Raw genomic sequence first — 22,842 nt, forward strand, 5'->3', positions numbered from 1 at the left:
CTAATTCCAGCTCTACCATTAATGTCTTTTTTGACTTTAAGTAGACCACTTAGTCTTCTGTGCCTTGATTTCCTTACGTGTAAAATGGATACACTCCATCCCTGTATTAGGGTGGTGGCAGTGCGAATCAAATGTGAAAACTCTTTGAAGAATACTATACTATAAAAAGTTCGTTTCAGGTTATTACTATATTGTCATTACTGACATTATCATCTATCAATCTTCTAGATTTTAACAAATGAAGCGAACAATGAAAAGGCACATGTGAGCTGAAGAAAAAGCAGATAAAACAAAAGAAGGCATCCTCCCACAGACACGTGGGACTTACGTCCTGCAACGGGGCCTTGAAGACTGCACAAGATGACAACTGAAAAGACTGAATCATGACCTGAGCAACACCCTGTGGATTAGAATACAATGCACCTCCCAGGTGAGAATATAGCTGATGACTTTTTATAAATGGAAAGAATAATTATACAAATGTTGAGTTTCAGGAGGTGTAGAACAAGTTACTTAACAGAAAGGTCTCTTTCTCATCTGTAAAAGGAAGGTTTTGAATTAGATCAGTGGTTTTTGAACTCTAGTTTGTATTGTTGTTTTTTAAACCAGTCAAATCCTCTTTTAAAAAATGTACCATAATATTTATGAAACAGATGAAATGTCGTGCTGTGTGACATGAAGCGGAAGCAGGGCCCTCAAGCCCCCACAGTCCTCTCTTTTTGAAGGATTCTCGAGGTCCTTCTTCCAAACTCAAGAGCTCCTGGGAGTACAGTTTAAAAACCACTGAACTCGTTGATCAAATACATTCTGGCCCCATGACTATATAACTATTATTCATAAATTCTCAAAAAGTTAAAAATAGACTCTGCAAAGTTACTGTTTTAGCACCTTCACGAAAAGCAGTAGCACAAGAGAAATACTTTTTAATTTGTTAGATTACTAAATTCTTCATTAAATTTACAAAAAGAAATTTACTATTGCTTTCAGCTTTAGTTGAAAATATAGGCTAGTCCCCAAAATTTTATGAAAAGTCACCAACAAAGGTTTTTTTTTTTTGAAGATTTTTATTTTTTGAAACAGAGAGAGAGACACCGTGAGAGAGGGAACACAAGCAGGGGGAGTGGGAGAGGAAGAACCAGGCCTCCCACCGAGCAGGGAGCCCTACGTGGGGCTCAATCCCAAGACCCGAGGATTGTGACCTGAGCCGAAGGCAGACGCTTAACCAACTGAGCCACCCAGGCGTCCCATCAACAAAGTTTTATTAAAGCATAGGATCACCTAACTCCTTCAACACTAAATTCTCAATTTCAACTCTAGCATCTGAAACATTTACCTTTTGGAATTTAAAAAGTCTGTATTTCTATAGGAGGAAAACTCATATTGTTCTTGTTTGAAATCCAAATTATCCAAAATTAGATGTGTGGCAAGTAAGGACTTCCTCTTCAACTACTCACAACATGACCAACAACCACTGGACTAAGCTGACAGGAGTTTAAATTAGACACAGAAATAACAGTTTAGACATGAGAGGCAGTACGGTGTGGTGGTTCATGTGTGCTCTCATTTCCTCCCCTGAAGAACAGAAGTAGTAAGAGTAACTACCCTCATATGTTGTGAAGCTAAATGAGTTCATGCAGGTGAAGTACTTAGAATAGTGCTTGACACATGGTAAATCCTATTTGCTATTATCACTTTATTTTTTGAAAAGATTTTATTTATTTGACAGAGAGAGAGAGAGAGAGCGTGCGGGAGAGGGAAAAGCAGACTTCCCCCTGAGCAGAGAACCCAACACAGGGCTTGATCCTAGGACCCTGGGATCATGACCTGAGCCAAAGGCAGACGCTTAACCAACTGAGCCACCCAGGCACTGCTTACTTTAACTAGTAATCTCCAAACCAGGCCAAGACAAAATTTTTCACTGGCTCAAACCAAAAAAAAAAAAAAAAAAAACCAATTTATTAAAATAAGCTAGTTTTGTTAAAATTTTAAATTCCAAAATATTTTCCTTATTTTTCATGGTATTAAAATATTCTCTCCTTTAAAATGATGGTGACAAGTAAATAGCACTTTAAAATATCCTTCTAAAAATAAAATATCCTTCTGGACAAAAAGAAAAAATTTTTAAAATGTTATTCCATTTGTCATGGTCCCCAGTGGTTTTTGTTTCTTCTATCTTTTTTCACGGGTCCGTAAAAGTTTGGGAAGCACTTTTTAATCACATAAAACCACATTAAAATGATAATGGAAAACAGTCATTAACATATAATCCATGTCTCTTCTTCCTTTGACATATGTAACTACAAATTGTGCTCACTTCTCTTTGCTTCCAAACTGAGTGCAAACTTAAAAGAAAAATGACTCCTAGTATAAATGACCTTGTAGAGTCATATCAGATAATTCTAGAAAAATCTGCTTAAAATACTATCTTGTCTAGTTTTATAAAGAATTCACCCATCTTAATAGGCCCAGCCTTATCATAACCTAGAATCAAGTTTATACAGGCAGTATTTTTTAACTGCTGGATTCTGAATCAAAAAGAAAAAACAACATACTTAATATTCAAAATCTGGTTTTAAGTTACTTACGTTGTTAATATTGTAATAAACATTAGATCTCCATTTAACATTACCATTTACCACTGCTCTTTTAACTTCCAACTATGTAAAAATATTGGTCTTTTAAATAGGCATTCTTGTCATATGCACAAAGCCTATACACTCATCTTCTATATTTTGTCATAAAGTCTTCTATCAAACACTGACATCTTCTACCACTGACTACTTAAAAATATAAGCTTCCATCATTATTATAGTAAGAATACAGTGGATTATACATTAACACACTTGTTCATTTCATCTGGAGTCAGCCTTCCAAACATTCCACTTAATTTCATATTAGCAACTTAAATGTCACCATTAGTGTGATTTTAGTTCTATATAAAGAATGCCCTGGGAACCTTTGTATAAGCAGAAGTCAACATCATATAATAAGTACAGCAGGAGTTTGCCCTTACAACCATGGTTTACTGAGCTGTGAGAATAATGCTGCTTTCTGTTTTTAGTAGCATTAAGCTGCTGCTGTTACCTGAGCATGCTGGCTTTGTGCAAGCTCCTCTTTCCTGCGTTTCATGAGCTCTTTTCTCAGCTCTTTGGGTGCTTTCTCCACTTCATTTATAACCTACAGTGTATAAGCATGCAGGAGGTGGGGAAATAATACTTTCTCCACAGCAAGCACTTATGTGAGCAGACACACTACAAGTCAAAGATTAAAGCTGTTAAAAAGTTCCTTTCAACATGCAAGAGCATAGGTGTTAGTTCGGTAAAAAAGAATGAATGGACAGAACATGCTTAATCTCAGTGCAGAAAGGGACATCACACCATATAAAGGTTAATTAGATGCCTAATTATCCCTACATATTATTCTCTTAAAGATCCAAAACAATCACTAAAGGATTACTAGCAGCACTGATTATGAACTAAAGATGATAAACTCAACTGCCCTTCTTGAAAGATCATAAAACTATAAACATATCTACTGACACTGTTTGAAATGTTGAAAATAAGGAAAGTTAATGCCATTTATAAAAGTGCAAAATTTCATAATTGGCTTCATAAGACCAAAGAAATCACTCTACATTCATTTAATGAGACAAAAAAAAAAGAGAGAAATAAATGGACACTATGTTTTCTTTTCTCATAAAACACACCATTTTATACATGGTGTGATAAAAATGAACACATTTGATGATTTTGTGTTGGATCAGAATAACACTCTCCTTTGCTGACAATTTAAGCCAAACTTAATTGTCAATGTCAGTATTATAAGCACTCACAAAGTAACAGTTCACTATGCTAGGATTTATTACACCAGATAAAGTATGTAAGATGAAGTATAATTTAAAGCTCCTTCTTTTAATCATTTCAAAATCCTAGATATGTATTCCATCTAAGCAGATCTATAGTCCAACTATGAAAAACAATCATGTGTTTACAAGTAGAAGCACCAAAAGCAATCAGATTCCAAATCACCACATGCTACTGATGGTCTGTGAAAGAGACTGATTTTGATTGAAGAGGGTGTATTTAAAATTCCCCATCAGTAATCCCTCATGAAACCAAATCACCATTAAAAGGAAGAGACTCCCCAAATGCAAGAAATTTAGCGATAAAGAAGAAAATACATTAATATAATTATTTAAAATATGCATATCACGACTCAAACATGTTCACCAGCTAAAAATCTCCGAGCCCAAAACAGTAAAAATAACTACAGACTTTTATATATTTAGGATTAAATCATATATTTACCTATAAATTTTTAAAAATTTAATCTCATATTAAAAAATAACCTCTCAGTAAAAACTATCCATAGTTTCAAGAGAACTGATGGAGCCCCAGTCAAGTCATACATCATGGTATACAGAGCATCCCTAAATAAAATATTAAACAGTAAGAAAACTAATTTTTAGAAATGGTAGCTACATCAAATAAAATTATATACCATTTCATTATTTACCTAAAGAATTTATAGAACGCATTGTATTTATTAATGTTAGATCCTATGCTTTTAAAGTAGATCCTCAAGTTCAGCAATATCATTTCAGTTTTATGCATAATTAAATGTTAAAGCCAACACGAACCTGGGTATTTTAGATGTACAACAAAAGTGAAAATGCATTTGCAGGTTTGGTTGAGATTTTTATTCCAATTCTAATAGAATTAATCATACTTATTGTCCCTGGGGTCTTTTATATCATGAAAAAGTATATTCTTCCCCCACACCTTTAGTGTATTAGTATAAATCATAAAATCATATTTGCTAATATGTAAAACTTTTAATTTGGGAGAGAAAAACATTAATATATAAATCCTCTTTCTGAATCAATGACAATCTTTCATAGTAAATAACAGCACAGATTCTATAACAAAATGGAACAGTTTCAGGAAAAATTTAAAAATTCATTGTAAAGAAACCACTTTACGCAGATATTTTCCACATGTGATTCTTTAAGTACCTCTCAATTTGATGGATTTACAGATATAATTTCAAATTTCAGGGTACTCAGCTTTTGTTTTGGCACAATGTTCAAGAAAGGCAAGCTAACCAAGAAAAAAATTTTAAGTATGAATTAAATATTACAAATAATAAGATGAATTATTGTTGCCACCTGCAAACACAACATAGTAAGTTTTCTTGAAAGAAGCAATTTCTACAGAGGCCTTAACTATTGCATTAATAAAGGAAAAATGGTAGACTGGAAGGAAAATGAATTAGACTTAATTTGAAGACTTGGTTCAAGGTTTAGCTGGACATTTAATGGTAGTTTGTGAACCTGAACAGACCATTAAAAACCTCTTCTATTCCAGTCTTCTTGACAGTAAAATGGGATAACACCTGACCTTACTACTACCCTACATAACCGCTGGGAAGACCGAAATAAAGAATAAATGAGCACTATTTAACTCTCAAGTATTATTCCTAATTCTGTAGTTTTAAGTGTACATTAAAAAAACAGCTTTCGTAATTAAAAGCAGTAGTTACACTTACCTCCTTCTTCCGGTTCTTTAACATATTCTGGAATTTGGACAACTCTTTCTCTTGTTCTCCTTTAATGCGTTTGGCTTCATCTCGTAAGCGATTTGTGTGTTCTTGTTCTAGACGTTCAATAGTCTGTTTCTGCTGTTTTTCTAGATTCTCAATTTCTTGATCATATTGTCGCTTTTTGCTCTGTAAAACAATGTTGCTCAATATCATTTAACTTTTCTATCATTCATATTAACTCATTATAATGATAATGTTTACTAAGAGTACATAACCAGCATTTAAATTTAGTGATGTGACACACAACATCTGCAATACTGAAAAAGTTGAATGCACTAAAATACATTAAGGAATTTTTTTAAAAGGTGAGCATTTTGGGGCGCCTGGGTAGCTCAGTCGGTTAAGCATCTGCCTTCAGCTCAGGTCATGATCCCACGGTCCTGGGATTAAGCCATGCATCAGGGTCCCTGCTCAGCGGGGAGTCTGCTTCTCCCTCTCCCTCTGCCCCTTCCCCCACTCATGCATTCTCTTTCTCTCTCTCAAATAAAATCTTTAAAAAATGAGCATTTTATTTTTTTCTAACACAGAAAATACTTCTATTATACAAGGAGTAGAATGTTCAAAATTTTTAAACCATCAAGACAATACCCAGTTGCTATGAAATACTAAAGTTAGAAAAATTTCAATATTTATCCAATAAATGTTTGATAAATCAAAGGTCTTATCCAAAGTCTATTTTAATAATGTACCATTATTTATCATATTCAGATTTACTCTTCCTCATTAAGATTCTTTTTTAAAGATTTTATTTATTTGCGAGAAAGAGAGACAGAGAGAGTGAGCAAGAGCACAAGTGGGGTAGGCAGACAGAGAGGGAGAAGCAGACTCCCCACTGAGCAGGGAGCCCAACATGGGGCTCAGTCCCAAGACCCTGAGATCATGACCTGAACTGAAGGCAGACGCTTAACCAATGGAGCTACCCAGGTGCCCCATCTCCTCACATTAAGATTCTTAAACTTCCTATTTCACTGAGACAAATCGTTTGAAATTATAAATCTGCTTGCTTTCAACAAAAGATTCCTATTTAATACCTGAGTATTATATAATTTTGGATATAGGTAAAGTTAAATATTTATAAAGGGTATTTTAAAAACATAAGTAAAGGGGCACCTGGGAGGCTCAGTTGTTTAATCATCCGACTCTTGATTTCAGCACAGGTCACAATCTCAGGGTTGTGAGATCAAGCTCCACATCGGGCTCTGTGCTAGGCATGGAGCCTGCTTAAGATTCTCTCTCCCTCTCCCCCTACCCCTCCCTTCAGCTCTAAAAACTAAAAATTAAAAAAAAAAAAAGGAAAAACATTTCAGAAAATATTTTGGGGGAAAAGAGATGCAATTTTTATAAAGTTCTTGAAAATAGAATGTTGAGTACTATAAAAATAGTCAATGAGAACAAAAGTTCAGTATTTTCTTAAGAATTCTCAGTTATGGGGGTGCCTGGGTGGCTCAGTCATTAAGCATCTGCCTTTGGCTCAGCTCATGATCCCAGGGTCCTGGGATGGAGCCCCACATGGGGCTCTCTGCTCCATGGGAAGCCTGCTTCTCCCTCTCCCACTCCCCCTGCTGGTGTTCCCTCTCTCACTGTGTCCCTCTTCGTCAAATAAATAAATAAAATCTTCAAAAAAAAAAAAAAAAAGGAATTCTCAGTTATGATCCAACAAATGTAATCAACAATGCCACACTTCACAGAAAACAATCCTTACTACTTACAATTATAAGAACCGCAGAACTATAGTCAAAACATGAATACTGTAACCTCTGAAATGATCTTTTTTCTAACCTTCATTAAGCTAGATGTTTCAATAAATTACTGAAATTTTATAACACATTACTTATTCCTTTTCCAACTTTGGACACAAGGTAAAAATTGAAAGACTCCATGACAATTACCCTTGGCTAGTCGGCACCAATTTCTCTAGCAGCTGTGAATAAGGATGTGGAAGCTTAACTATAGGAGCCAGAGAAGTAAGCATGTTTTGAACAGGCCCCAAGTAGTTCTAATACTCAGACAGGCTTGAAGACAACTATCCTAGACTGCCTTAAAATCCTGGATCCTAAATCTGAAAGGTCAAATTGTAACACTGAAAAATTATCCAGAAATAGGCACACCTAAGAACTTTATAGACCATCTACTGGCTTCATGATTCAGGTCTTCAGGATAAATTTTAATCAAAGAAAACTGGAAGACAGCCATCACACTGTAAGTCAGTGACAGGAAGACTGAGATAGAAGACCCTTTCATGCAAAAGGAAAAAAGACACACTAGAACACCAAAGAGATAAAGGCCAGAAATACTAACAAAGCCAGAGAAAATCTCGTAATCAAAGAACAAATTCTAAAGGTGGGTTTTTTTAAAGCACTAAATTTCAGTATTAACAAAATCGTACAAAATCTAAGACCTTACCATCATTTCTTGCTCAAAGCGCCGGAAAATTTGTTCTCGCTGTTGTTGCAGCTTGCTATTGAGCTGCTGTTGAGCTCTCTGCTCTTCTTTTTGAAGGAATCTTAACTCCCGAAGCTCCTGACGTCTGATAAAATTTAACAGCAATAACAGGGAAGACAGCAAAAATTACACCTTTGAAGTAATGCTTTTTAAGAAAAAAAAAACTTTAACAATATTTTCAAATGTTAAAGTAATAAAAATAATCCAAAATTAGCCAAGACTTTACTCTTGTTTCTCTATTCTTCATACTTTGCAGAGACTGAAAGGAAGTCACAAAACCAGTTTTAATTATGTTCTCTACTCACCTAAGAAACCTCAACTCTTCAGTTTTGGAATCACTATCTGTAACTATCTTTGACGTTGTTACACTCACTTCTACACCATCAACAACAAATTTGCGTGTTTTCTTCAATGTCTTCTTTTGTCTTCTTGTTTCCTGAGTGAGATTTTATTTTAGTTAGGCTTTATATGGAAAATACTGGAGACGGAAAACATTTTCTTCTTAACAAAACACAACACAGAACTGTGCATGTATAATTTTTATGACACCACATCATAATTAGGCACAAGTGGTAAAAAACAATTCACATAAATGTCTCATTAGTATAACTTTTACATATTAATCGTTTTTCTTCCTCTTCTGATCTTAAGTTCTCAGATACCTCTGCTTTTCAGTTTTAGAACCACTAAGAAAACACTTAAAAATAAATGCCTGGGGCTCATCCCTTAAAGAATCTAAATTAACAGGGTGGCTGAGAATTTGCATTCCAGAAAGGCTCCCCAGGTAATTTTTACACACTGCCAGGACTGGGAATCAAATTCCATTTCATCAGCAACAATAATATCAACAGCCCCCCTCCATTTCAGAAAAAGAGATGGACTTGTGATTTTAGAGTTATTAGAAAGATAACACTTCTACTGCCTGATAGCTATTGTCTACCATTCTCTATCAAGACCAAATTCCATTCCTCAGCTGGTATCCAAATGCTTTTTAAATCCAAATAGAAATAACAGAAATATAACATTCCAAAAAATACAGTTGGAATACCTAAGTATTGAGAACAAATAATTACTTGGTTTTGATCTGGGGGGAAGGGTTTGAAAGCAGAGGGAGCAAAAGTGGAATATGAAAATACTAAATTCAAAATGCATTAGGATTTTAGTTTATCTCTGGCACTTTCCAATCACCTTTCTGCAACCTCTCAGTGTTCGACTCTCCAGGCTGCCAGTATACTCATGCTCCTCTTCCTAAGCCTGGACTATGGCACCCTATCTAGCCAGGCTTCCCCTAAAATCTAAAGTGGGCATGCCACCCTGTAAATCCAAATTTTCTATTTCTTCAGTTCCTACTCAAGTATCTACAATTAATATCACCTTAATCCTCAAAAAAAGTATTTCGATTTTTTTTAAAAGGCATTAAGTCAGTTCAAATTAACGGAATTTAACTGAAGACAATCTAGGCAATATGTGTAATAATTTGGTACACACAGGCAGACTCATCAGTCGTGCCATGGAGTCTTGTGCCTAAGGTCAGTTTCCTAAGTTGTTCCTGCTTTGTACAGTCTTCTCTTCTGCCGTCAATCCAGAGTATCTAAGCAGTCTATGGCTCACCTGTATCAGAATTCCATGGGATCTTCTGTTACAAATAATGATTCTTGGGCCCCTACCCCAGATCTCCACATAGCTCTCCCTGAAACTCCTTTTTAAAATAATTTATTCGGGGGGCACCTGGGTGGCTCAGTTGGTTAAGCGACTGCCTTCGGCGCAGGTCATGATCCCAGGGTCCTGGGATCGAGCCCCACATCCAGCTCCCTGCTTGGCGGGAAATCTGCTTCTCCCTCTCCCACTCCCCCTGCTTGTGTTCCCTCTCTCGCTCTCTGTCAATTAAATAAATAAAATCTTTTAAATAAATAAATTAATTAATAATAATAATAATTTATTCGGGGCGCCTGGGTGGCTCAGTCGTTAAGCGTCTGCCTTCAGCTCGGGTCGTGATCCCAGGATCCTGGGATTGAGCCCCATACCGGGCTCCCTGCTCAGTGGGAAGCCTGCTTCTCCCTCTCCCACTCCTCCTGCTTGTGGTCCCTCTCTCACTGTCTCTCTCTCTCTGTCAAATAAATAAATAAAATCTTAAAAAATAAATAAAATAATTTATTCATGCTGAGTATACTTGACATATAATAGTATACTAGTTTCAGGTGTACAACGTAAAGATTCAACATTTGCATGTGCTGATAAATGATCACCTTTAGCACCATTAAGTCTAGTTAATATCCCTAATCATGTATACCCCTGGTAACTCTTAAGCACATTAAGATTTGAGAATGGCTCTAAAGGCCCCAAGTGTTCTCTGTTTTAGTTTTTGATTTTTTGTTTGTTCTCCCACAGTGGTTCTCATGGCAGTATTAACTATGGCTGAGGAGGCAACAATGTATGGGTCACTGGTAAATCAAGGACCATTTATACTCTAAATGTGCTTAAAAAGAGATCATTCTTTCAATTCCTCAATTCTTTCATATATAATGGATTCTTCCTAAAATATATCTAAATATGTGCAGTAAGAGAATGCAAACAAACCAAGTAACTTCCACTGTTTACATCAAGTTGGCAAAAATAGATAGGTATTACCAAAAAATTAAAAGATTATATCCAGCACCTCTCTCCTTGATTCTTTATAGTTGATTACCTTCATGGGCCTTAAGAATTTTATAGGGTTAGTACTACACTGATTTAGTGCTATTTTCAGAATATCTGTTTCACATATACTGTAAATTGCCAAAACGACGAAATACCCAAACAAGGGCCCACATATACTTACTTGTAAAGATATTGATCCACTATCTTTAGTTTTGCTTAGGAAGCTAGAGATGGATAAATTCAAGTCAATGCTGCTATTATCAGCAGTGGAACCAGTGCCTGAATCAGTATCATTTTCCTTTTGATTCTCGGATTCTGGAAGCAGCATGGTTTCAGTTTTTGATAAAACACCTATTTCCCCTTTATTTTCTGCATCTTCAGAGTTGATATTAATACTGGGTACTGGGACAGGCTGAGGTTCACTGGGCTGTGAAGAGGGAGTCACTTGAGGTTCTGTTTTAATTGGCACTTCACATGGAATTGCTTTTTGCTCTGTATCTATCTGAGCAGTGGCTTCTTGAGCATTCTGAGTTTCACTTCCTAAAGCCTTCTGGTCAGTGTAAGTTACTACACGTCTGACCTCTCTTTCTTCAGTGCTACTGGACTCAGTAATTTCCTCACCTTCATTTGTCCCAGATTCCTCATTGGTCTTCACTATGTTCTCCAAACTGTTGATTAATTGTTCCTCATCTTTACCTTCCACGGATTTCTGATCTATCTCATTAGTTTCTACTACGTCTTTAATAGGAACTTCCTCAGTACCACCAGCCTTAGGACCCTCTGTGGGCTTACTTACTAATTCCTGGTCTACTTCAACCACTTCTTTCCCATCATTACTCTGAGCATCCTCAGCATTGTTTTCAACTGCCTTCTGAGCAACATCTCCTGCCTCATTTGTTCCTATCAAATGGCTTGTATCGCTGATCACATCTTCTAGAATTTTGTCATCTTTTCCCAATTTCTCTTGGGTGACTTCCTTTGTAAGCGCAACTTCATTTTCAACTGGCTGAATGTGTGCCTCTTTTTCTCCAGTCTCTTGAGAAACTAAATCCATTGTTTGAATGGTGTCTTTAATTTCTTCAGATTTCATAATCTTATTTTCAAATATCTGTTTATTTTCCTGATCCCTTTCTTCCACAGGTTTCAGAATCTGTTCAGTATCTGTTTCTAAAGTTATCATTATGTTATTCTCTTTTCCTTCATTGACTGAATTAATGTCCACTGTTTCTTGGTCTTCTGTGTCAGGCAAATTTTCAAGCCTGGGTCTCTTCTCCTCTCTCCCATTTTCCTCAATTACTGTCGTTCTATTTTGAAGTTCAGCCACAGCTTCTAAGTGAACATCATTACTATGTTCATTAATACCCTCTGCAGCTTTTTCAGGTTCATCAGTGGCGAGTTTTTCATTAAGAACTTTGCTGTTAAATTTATCTTCAGAAGCATTACGTTCTGTTTTTTCTGAGACAGATTCCAAAATACAAGCATTTTGTGAAAGTTTATCTTCTTCAGAGCTGGCAATACTGAGGTCAGATGAGGCACGCTTACTTGCAGGTATTGGCTAAAAAAGATTTTATACAATTTTAGTGTTAAAACATAACTTGAAGATGGGGATCAAAACAATATATATTTTGTATCTAGATAAATAAATGATTTAAATAATATATAATGATTTAGTATCTTAATTAAAATCTGATGAGGTTATAAAAATAATTTAAAGAACTGACAAATCTTCAAATAAATATGACAAAAATGGATAGCAAAGGGGAAACTTGTTAATCTTCACCCTTAAAATTGAAGATTTTATACTGCTACCTCCCAATTCATCTTTAGACACAGGTGCAATTCCACCTCAAAACCTGACTCTAAATATTACCTAAATAACATTTCCTTTCTAAATACTGACCAAAGAATTTTCTGTTTCTTCATCATCATCTTCCTCTTTGCCATCTTCAACTTCTTCTGTTACTTCAGCCTTTGCCTCTGCAATCAGCTCTCGAATTGGTTTGTTGGAATCAACGGTAACAAAGGGATGCTGTTTGATCATTAAGAAGAGCATACTTAATAACAGCTGAAATGCTTGTTTATAAAATTTCAAACACATAATACACATGTCATTATGTGGTAAAAATATAAACCCGTAGGTAACAAAAATATAAACAACTTCAAATAATGTTACATCTGGGCAAGGAAGGAGGAGAAGGGGACTGAGCAGGAATAGGGCTGCCTGCAACTATGTACTTTTTAAGAATCTGAAGGAAATATGTCAAAAAGAGTAACACATTTCTGGGTAGTAGGTACATGTACTTTTCTGTATGTTTGAAATTTCATAATCTAAATTGAATTTTAAAGCAAGTTTCAAATTGTACAGTTTTAGTTCTTAAAAAGTAACAACAATATATATAAATCCTGGATAAAGCCTCAATAAAAGAATTATAAAAAGCTTTAGAGTTCTGTTAAAAGTGTCTGCAAATAAGGGCACCTGCGTGGCTCAGTCGTTAAGCATCTGCCTTCGGCTCAGGTCATGATCCCAGGGTCCTGAGATCGAGTTCTGCATCGGGCTCCGCGCTGAGCGGGGGGGCCTGCTTCTCCCTCTCCCCCCTGCTCATGCTCTCTCTCAAATAAATAAAATCTTTTAAAAAGTGTCTGCAAATACCTGCTTTTTTGACAAGGTTCTAATATTCTTAAAAGTAAGAAGCCATTTTACTCATTTTTGTACACTCAGCAGCACTTAATAGTGCCTGTCACAGACTAAGATCTTCTTAAGGGGGGGGGTAATAAAATAATAAGAGAAAGTGTGTTCTAGGGATGTACCTCTTGCAAAGAGCAAGGCAACTTCTTCTTTTTTCTCCTGAGATAAACAGATCAACCTAAAATACTAGAATGCAGGAGTTACAAAGTAACCCAATCTAATAGGTAACTACCTCAAGATTTGTCATTCTGTTTGTCTACCTGTAATATTATATAACAAATTTCTCTTTCAGATATTACAAATAGGTCCTGCTATAAAACAAAATTATCCAATCACTTTAACACCATTTTTCAAAAAAAAAAAAAGTCAGCAGTATTTACTGAATATTTATCCTTACTGTAAGAGATATAAAAAAAATTAATTAGCTCATGAACCCTGCCCCCAAGGGGCTTACTATCTAGTAACTGGAGAGACAAACTGGAAATAACTAAGTGGAAATAACTAAAAGAATAAAAAGAATACAATTAAATGGAATCAAAAAAGCACAAAAGGAATGACTTATAAGCTAAATGCCTTTTGGTAATGGCAGCACGTATGTTTATAAAGCAAATGTTTACTACTACAATGTATTCTGAGTTTCCACAGGGAAACTCAAGTGAAAAGACAATACGCTGAATGAATCTGAAAGTGTATTCTTCTTAAAGAGATGTTAATTACATGGTCACGGTCGTCATATCACCCTTCTCTTACCTGCAGTAGCTGAGATGTAGTCCACCTGGAATCCACATTCTTTTCCAAGCATTTCTTTAGAAAGTCCTTAAAATTTGAAGACCTGCAAAATAAAATTTTAACAATGATATTTCTATTTTATTCTCTGTTATTAAAAATCAAACAAAACTGATAAGTTATGGTTGTTTTATTATGTATGTTAATACTATTCAACATAAGAAAACTAGTTAATGAGACTAAGATTTCATAATAATAAGATGAATATTAAGATATCATCTGTAAACACAAAATTAAATATATATGTATGTAGAGTCATAGTTTTAGACATTGAGACATAGTCATATATTCACAAGTATGCAAAAAATCACAGAAACTCTATTAAATTCCACAAATATACATCAACCACATATATCTCACTTTCTTACAGTACAGAAAATACTGTATTATATACAGTTGTTTCATGTAGACCTCAAATCACTGATACCTTCAAATTTATGGGAAAAGTTAGTTATAAGAGTTTGTATGGTCCTTACGTCTTAAAAAAAAATTACCAAAAATCAGTTTTCTACTCATAGTCTTTGTACCAGTAACTAAATTTAAATACCCTTGAAAAGCTGGGAGAATAAAACATCAAGTTTTGCTTCGTAAAAGGCTTCATTTAGAATATTTTACCATTTTGATGGTTGTGCTAATGTAGGGGGCTCTGATTTTGCTATTTTTAGCAGCACTCGCATTGGATTTAATTCATGATGAGGTGGTTCTATCTCAGCCATTTCTATTAAAGTGATACCCAGGGACCAAACATCAGCTTTGTAGTCATAGGGTCTGTCCTTAGATGTTTCACACATGACTACTTCAGGAGCCATCCTATGAAGACAGAGAATTAAAAGTTAAGATGTTTAACTTAAGAATAACGATTGCAAGCCACATAAAAGAGAGACAGTATAATCAATTATGTGGACAAAATTAATGCGTAATAGGTGATAAGAGCTTCTGACATAATACTATAAATCCATAAAGCTGAATACATACCAATATGGTGTGCCAATAAAGGAATCTCTTCTTTGAATTGTCCTTGTGTTTTTAGCTGATACTCCGAAATCCGCTTGAAATAAGCAATCATACAAAATATTAATAGTTTTTTAGCAAAGTTCACTGTATTTAACATAGGGAAAGCATTTCAAATCTTTAACAAGGCCATTCTTATTGAAGGGTAAACAAAACAGAAAGAGTAATTTCTCTACCATCCTAATTTTGAACACACTCTTTCTACCACAACCCCCCTCCAAAAAAACTGCCAAAGAAAATATCCTATCATTAATACACTTAATACTACCATCTTTATACATCTTCAGATCATGAATTCTTCCGAATTGATAAAAAAAAAGTAGTAAATTTAAAACAGACCAGTCTACCCACTTCAAAACAAATGCCAACTAGTGGTACATGCTATAATTAAATTGATAGACATAAACATTTTTTTCTCTAGTGTGAAAAGCAGAAATTACAAAGTAGCCTTGACAGCCTATGTCTTGCTAATTTCTTCATAAAATTGTATTACAAAGAAAAAAAACATATTTTCCGATTTAAATTATAGAGAACAACATTATAGCTTTATCAGTTGTCAACCCCACCTTTTCAGCTTAGAGAACAATTAATAGCAACACAAATTTGCTCTTGCTGCATAATTACCTCATACCATTTATACATAACTTTTAAGTTTCAGGTTTGACATGCCGTAATTCTCAAAATGAATATCAAAAATCTAATATTTGATGCTCAAACCGCAAGAAGTGGCACAGAATATATACTCAATAAATGGTAGCTACTATTAGTAGCCGTATCTATAATTTTAACCTTTGTGCTCTTTTGTTGGTAGAACTCTTAACGCTCATAAAATCCTGACTGTATTCTAATTATTTGTGTCTATTATATGGTGGGCGTTTTTTTTGGACCACATAATGCTCCCACTTAAAAGACAGTGGTAGCTACCTATTGCCTGTGGAATGAATTTTAAGCTTCCTAATGTGGTGTACAAAGTCCTTTATTACATTAGTTATTTCATTAATGTTTTATAATGAAATTCATAAATGAGTAAGCAAATAAAACATATTAAAGTTGGAAGATATATTTGTGGAAGATACAATGTAAATAGATTTATTCAGGACTCTTCACCACTATCCCTCCCCCCCGACCCCCAACCTCCTCAACTTACAACTTCTCTTATGTTTTTGGGAGGAAGGACTTGAGACAATTTAAATTCCTGCCAGAAGAGGTTCTGTACTCAGGTAAATTCAGCTCAGTACTTATTCTAGTGTTTTTCTAGAGCCTATTAATGCTCTTTTCAACTCTCTCCCCTCAGAATATGACTGGGGAAGGAGGTCCAGAAATAGGCCTAAACAACAACTGTCCCTTGTCAACATTCTTATCTCTCTAAGCACCTGAGGTAAACTAAAGATGGACAAAAAGGCACCTTAACTGCTGTGCAAAGGGGAAAATTAAAGTTGCTATGTGCTTTGTAGTTCTCCATATAATGATGCAGCATGTATATGTTGGTCTGTTTAAATAGCATTTTACACATTTATTTCCATTTGCAACAATATGACCTGACAAAATCATCATAAAAATTTTGTTACTGTAGTGTATTAAATAGTTCTTGAGGATAGTATGGTGCTTTACATCTGTGTACATGTAACAGGGTATCACAGAAATAGAAGATTCTCTAAGTATTTACAAATTAATAAAACAAAATTGCAACTGTTTCAAATGTCAACCAAGTCAAGACTATTTTGGCATTCCTAAATCGTCAATAATTTACTTACTTTTAAAGGTATGCACTATTTTACACAAAAGTATGTTCCTATATTGAAGATTCTAAATACATTTAGAGAAAAATGTGCACCAGAATGGATCAAAATGATAATGTACTATTTTTAAATGAGCTACCAGAGTTTAAAAAATGATATAAAACATAAAAGAGTAACATACATCAGAATTAAAAAACCTCAATTATGAGGTAACAGAACTCAAGAAAAATTAGAAAAATCATTTTAGAAACAAAGATTAAACTAGGAGAAATGCAAGAGCAAATAAACAACAAATTCACACCCATTACCACTTTACATTCATTAGGATAGCTATCATCAAAAATACAGAAAATGACAAGTGTTGACAAGGATGTGGAGAAATTGGAACCCTTGTGCACTGCTGATGGGAATGTAAAATGGTACAACTACTATGGAAAATGGTAGTTCCTCAAAAAATTAAATACAGAATTACCACATGATCCAGCAATTCCATTTCTAGAACACCCCAAAGAATTGAAAGCAGGGAGTCAAACAGGTATTTGTATACCCACGTTCATAGCAGCATTATTCACAAGATCCAAAAGGTAGAAGGTAAAGTGTCCGTCAATGGATGAATGGATAAACAAAATGTGGTACATGTAAGAAACAGAACACTGTTCAGACTTTAAAAGGAAATTGACATGCTACAACATGGTTGAACCTTGAAGACATTATGCTAAGTAAAATAAGCCGGTCATAAAAAGACAAATATTGTATGATTCCACTTACATGAGGTACCTAGAGTAGTCAAATTCATAGAGACAGAAAGTAGAATGGTAGTTGCCAGGAGCTGGGGGGAGGGAGGAATTGGGAGTTAGTGTTTAATGGGTACAGAGTGTCAATTGGGAAAGATGAAAAAAGTTCTAGAGATGGATAGTGGTGATGGTTGCATAATGATGGGAATATACTTAATGCTACAGAACTGTACACTTAAAAATAGTTGAAACAGTAAACTTTATATTTCACCACAATTTTTTTTAAATGAAGAAAGATAAAAGAATCTGGGAGAAAGTTTTTAAATATTGATGACTGGAAAAGCCAACAAACAAATAAAAAAAGTCCCTAAAAATGATAGTCAATGCAAGGGAACAGAACAAATACTCAAACCTGTAATTCCAGAAAACTTTCCTGGAAAAAAAAAAAAGGCTTCTATATTATAAGAACATATTAGAGAAAAGTCTAGTCAAATTATTGGTCCTTGAAGAAAAAAAATTCTTTGGCATCTAGGCAAATGAGCACATGACTTGAAAGAGAAAGAAAATCAGATTATCATCAGACTTTTCAACAACAACACTTTATAACAGAAGAAAACAGAGTAACATATTTCAGATACTCAAGGAAAGAAATGTAAGCCAAGGATCTTCTATCCAGCAAAACTGACCTTCAAAGTATAAATATGGGTAGGTAGTACTGTTGTCATTAGATAAGAACTGAGAGCCCCTCCAGAGTTATCTACCAGAGAATAAACTTCAGACAACCAACATGACCAGAGATAGCAACATAAGGACTAGTGGTGAGCATTAAATATAGAAAAGGGAACTAAAATAAGTAATTATGGGATGCTCTAAACCTATCATCAATGTCCTTCAGAACCAGGAGTCTCAGGATAGAGGGAGATACACATGTAATACCGAAGAGGTTACGTTAAAAACAAAAACAAACATCCTGAATTTGATTAGGAAATACATAGGCACTCATGAGAGCCTAGCTCTGTCCTCTGGAAAGGCCTAGAATGATGGCCAATCTAGAAACTGTTAATCACTTCTAAATTCAGAAGTAGTCTTGAAATACCATATCCTACTAAAAGAAACTAGGGCTTCTTAAAGAAATGGCTAAATTACAGGTTGGAGGCAGGAAATACATGAGATAAGCCTGAAACACCTCAACCTAATATATAGTAACAAAGAAGCTATCAAAGGTTACTAAAGTCATGTCAAAAGGATTAACATACCAACTTGAAGAGGCTACCATTGATCAAAGATGGTATAATGTGAGCTTTAATAAGGATAAAAATTATAGATTTCAAATCTATAAAATTAAATTCATGAATTAATAATATTTTTAAAAATACCGGTTACCAACTGAGGATGAGAGAGAACCAATTCATGGTCTTTAAAGCTACATAAATAAAAAGAAGGAATCAAGCATTTTTCCTCTCTTGTCCATATGAACTATACTCCTGAGTAACCAAATAGTTGAAGGGAGGTGTCATCTTATATAATTATCCCTAATTTTACAATGATAAATAAAAATAATGAAATAATTGGCAAATAATTATATCAAAATTATAATCAAAAAAATAAATGAAAACAAAGTGATAGAATTCATTTTGCAACTCAAACCAAAGAACAGATCTAGGCATTAAGCATCAACAGCTGCAATCCAAAAAAAAAAAAAAAAAAAGCAAAAGGCAGACATGTGCCTCCCCAGTGAAAGGACACAAAACCACCTAAATACAGTCTGGCCAAAGAATCAAATTTGAGACTGATGAGGCCTTTGCATTTATCTGAAAACCTGAAGGAAATATAGAGAGAAACTTACTAAAAATGATCATGAGTATGTAATTAGCAAAATGCAGGTTGAGGGAAACTCTACAGGTGCAACACCCAGGTCTCATAGTTCAGTGCTTCTCAACCTTTTTTTCATCATCATTCTCCTATGGAGCCTTTTTAGACACTTTTTTCTAATCCTCCCGTTCCCCATGAAATTTTACCACAGATATACTATCTGTTTGTGTACTGTGGGCCTTTGGAGGATTATTAAACACTGTAATATCTAAGATCTTTTTTGCCCCCTAAGAACCAATTTTGGCCCCCATGAAAATGCATGCCATAAATAAAATGTAAAGAAAAGAAAGAGATGGGGGGGAACCTATAAATTAAGAGACTTAGAAGAAAAATCAGGTTTTAAATATGGGAAAGTCTAAACTCTAAAGTCAAGAGATGAACACTGGATGATAGAGCCATAAAGAAACGCATGGAAAAAAAAAAAAACTCAAAGAAGTGATCACTATAAAGGTCAGCATAAAGGTTACCTGTGGAGAAGAGAGGGACAGTGATTAAGATGGGACACATGGAAGAGCCGTTAGTTCTATTTCTTGACCTAGGTGGTAGTTACAAAGCTATCATCTACAAAGTTACGAAATCACTAAGCTACACAATTACTTGTCTGGTTTTCTATATCTGTATTATTTCACAACAAAAAGGTTAAAATTTAGTATATCAAATTATACCTGTTTATTTTTTTAAAGGTTTTATTTATCTATTTGTCAGAGAGAGAGAGCACAAGCAGGGGGAGTGGCAGGCAGAGAGAGAAGCAGGCTCCCTGCTGAGTAAGGAGCCCAATGAGGGACTCTATCCCAGGACCCTGGGATCATGACCTAAGCTGAAGGCAGACACTTAACTGACTGAGCCATCCAGGCATCCCAATTATACCTGTTTAGATGTCATGAAAAAAGTGAAATGATTATGATCAATGGTATCACAAGATGGCCTGTGAATATATTTTATCTTTTCATCCTCCCAAATTACACAAATTTATTTTTTTTAAAGATTTTATTTATTTATTTGTCAGAGAGAGTGCACAAGCAGGGGAAGCAGCAGGCAGAGGGAGAAGCAGACTCCCCGATGAGCAAGGAGCCCGATGTGGGACTCAATCTCAGGATCTGGAGATCATGACCTGAGTTGAAGGCAGACGCTTAACCAACAGAGCCACCCAGCCGTCCCAACAAATTTAGACTTCATTACAAGATTTTTTTAAAAAATTCTTGTCTTGGATACACTTAAAGAGGACTGTATCTTCCATTTGTATGTGTACATTGGAAATTAATCAGTTTTCCATCTAAAATCTATATTTACTCCTTATGAAGTTATCATTTATTTCCTCAGTGTAAAAAACAAAATTAAAAATTCTAGTCCTTTATACTTACTTTAGACATTCTTTCCAGGCTTACTTTGTTAGTTTAGCCAGGATACCATATTTATAAAATGGAGTATAAAACTAAACATGGGAAAAGAAAAGCACTAGACATGAGTTTTGGAAATGAAGATAAAACTAAGTTAGCTCTTTTATGTATTATCTCATTCTAAATGTATTGTAAGTATTAAGTCTACAAACAAAAACTTAGGAGTAAAAAGAATTAACTGGTCTTTCTAAAGCTTGTCTTTTTGAAAATGAAATCCATCCTTTCTTACCTTCTTTTTAAAGTGTCTTTATATTAGTTGCCTATACTTAGGAATTCTGGGAGTTAATGAATTATTTATCCAAGGCAGTATTTAAAAAATTAACATGGAGTAATTTCTCCATGTTTTACACATCTGAGTCATAACAAAACAATATTAAGTCACGTACATACAGGGGAAAATCTCAGCACAAATTCAAATGTTTTATTTAAGGGAAGAAACTTACCCAACTTAATATCTCCATCTAAGGTAAAAAGAATGTTGCCAGCCTTTAGATCTCTGTGGATTATTTTATTATCATGCAAGTAGTTCAAGGCCTCCAGAGTCTGTTTACAAACTACTTGTATTTGGGACTCAGTTAATGGTCTCTCGAGTTCTATAAAGAAAAGAGTAAACAAATCTGCATTGTTATACAGTGAAAACACATCAGCAAGATGTATACCTTTACCATCAATGTCAAAGATCATATTTAGTAAATTATTTTAGAAGAACTAAATATTCGACAAAGATTACTTTCTTCACATATTATATTCAACATTTCATTTCAGGATTTTGTTACAATTATCTAAGAATATAAAATGTAATTAGGCTGATTTCTTAATTTATTGAGCTTCACCCAAGATATCTATTCAAGATATATATATATATATATATAGGGCTAAATGTTTGAAATCCTTTAAGTATAATTTAAGACACAAACATAAAGAACAAAAACATGTTTACCAAGCATCACAGCATCCACTGCTCCACCTGCACAAAATTCAATGAGGATCTGCAAGCAAACAAAAAAAGCATGTGTCTAACATGACACTGAGTTTGAGTACTTTTTCTTCAATTTAGCAAAAAAGCTAAAGGAATAACTAGGCTATGGAAACAATATTATGCTGATATCCTTATGCCATAAAGATTTTCTGTCAAAAGAGTTAAGAGTCTTAATGATACACATTTTGAGAAAGCACAAAGAGAACACATTGTAGACATATGTGCATTTTTTAATCACCATTTTTAGTGTCCCTGCTTCTCTAAAATTACTAGGTACACAATTTTTATTGAGGACAGTATCATATAACCATTTCATCACCACCGAAAGATTTTATTACACTCATTTTTAATGTAACTACTATGATTTAAGTGACCAAATCTATTTTTTAACTTTACTAATAGGAATAAATCCTCAAAATACTTAGACTTCTTTTAGTTAAAACACACACACATACACACACACACACAAAAGCTTCAGATCCTAGCTCAATTATCACATTCTGATGGATGCCTTCCCGGATCTCCCTGGGACAAACCACCATGTACTTTTCCATCTTACCCCATCACAGCTGTAATTTTATATATATAATTCCTTGAAGTATTAATTATAGATAATTAATTCTACATCTCTCACTAGCCTGTCCCTCACAGATGTCCAACTTTTTATTTTGCAACAATTTCAAGTAAAGATCTTACCTGTTTACTGTCCAGGAGTTCACTTTCATTATAATCTCTGAGAACACTCTACTAGAGCCCTGAACAACTATATTACAGGACACCACACAAAAATAATTATTAAAAATTACTTATCTTGTCAAATTATATAGCTTGCTGCTTTTTTCCCCTTTGTATATACTCTATTTTTTATAGGTGCTTGCCAATTACAAATTATTTTCAAATTCATTATATCATTTGAAAAATAATTTGGAAGGTAGATCACTCATCTTATAGATAAGTA

General features: G+C 34.5%; 1 protein-coding gene across 2 annotated transcripts in view; it reads right to left on the reverse strand.

Annotated features, from left to right (window-relative positions):
- The window catches only part of SLK (STE20 like kinase), a 58,507-nt gene that overhangs the window by 13,052 nt on the left and 22,613 nt on the right, over window positions 1-22,842 (reverse strand). The window contains exons 3-13 of one of the 2 annotated variants that reach the window (XM_025880528.2): window positions 21,846-21,894; window positions 21,349-21,498; window positions 15,128-15,200; window positions 14,768-14,962; window positions 14,117-14,198; window positions 12,581-12,709; window positions 10,862-12,235; window positions 8,349-8,479; window positions 8,005-8,128; window positions 5,548-5,727; window positions 3,085-3,177 (exon numbers count right to left, since the gene is read on the reverse strand). In XM_025880528.2, the coding sequence (XP_025736313.1) occupies window positions 3,085-3,177; window positions 5,548-5,727; window positions 8,005-8,128; window positions 8,349-8,479; window positions 10,862-12,235; window positions 12,581-12,709; window positions 14,117-14,198; window positions 14,768-14,962; window positions 15,128-15,200; window positions 21,349-21,498; window positions 21,846-21,894 (2,580 nt within the window). The remainder of the gene's footprint in view (window positions 1-3,084; window positions 3,178-5,547; window positions 5,728-8,004; window positions 8,129-8,348; window positions 8,480-10,861; window positions 12,236-12,580; window positions 12,710-14,116; window positions 14,199-14,767; window positions 14,963-15,127; window positions 15,201-21,348; window positions 21,499-21,845; window positions 21,895-22,842) is intronic. The other variant, XM_025880527.2, reaches the window with a different exon arrangement.

The sequence above is a fragment of the Callorhinus ursinus genome, unplaced genomic scaffold (genome assembly GCF_003265705.2).
Source record: "Callorhinus ursinus isolate GAN/ISIS: 27379988/994484 unplaced genomic scaffold, GSC_fseal_2.0 scaffold20, whole genome shotgun sequence".
Lineage (NCBI taxonomy): Eukaryota > Metazoa > Chordata > Mammalia > Carnivora > Otariidae > Callorhinus > Callorhinus ursinus.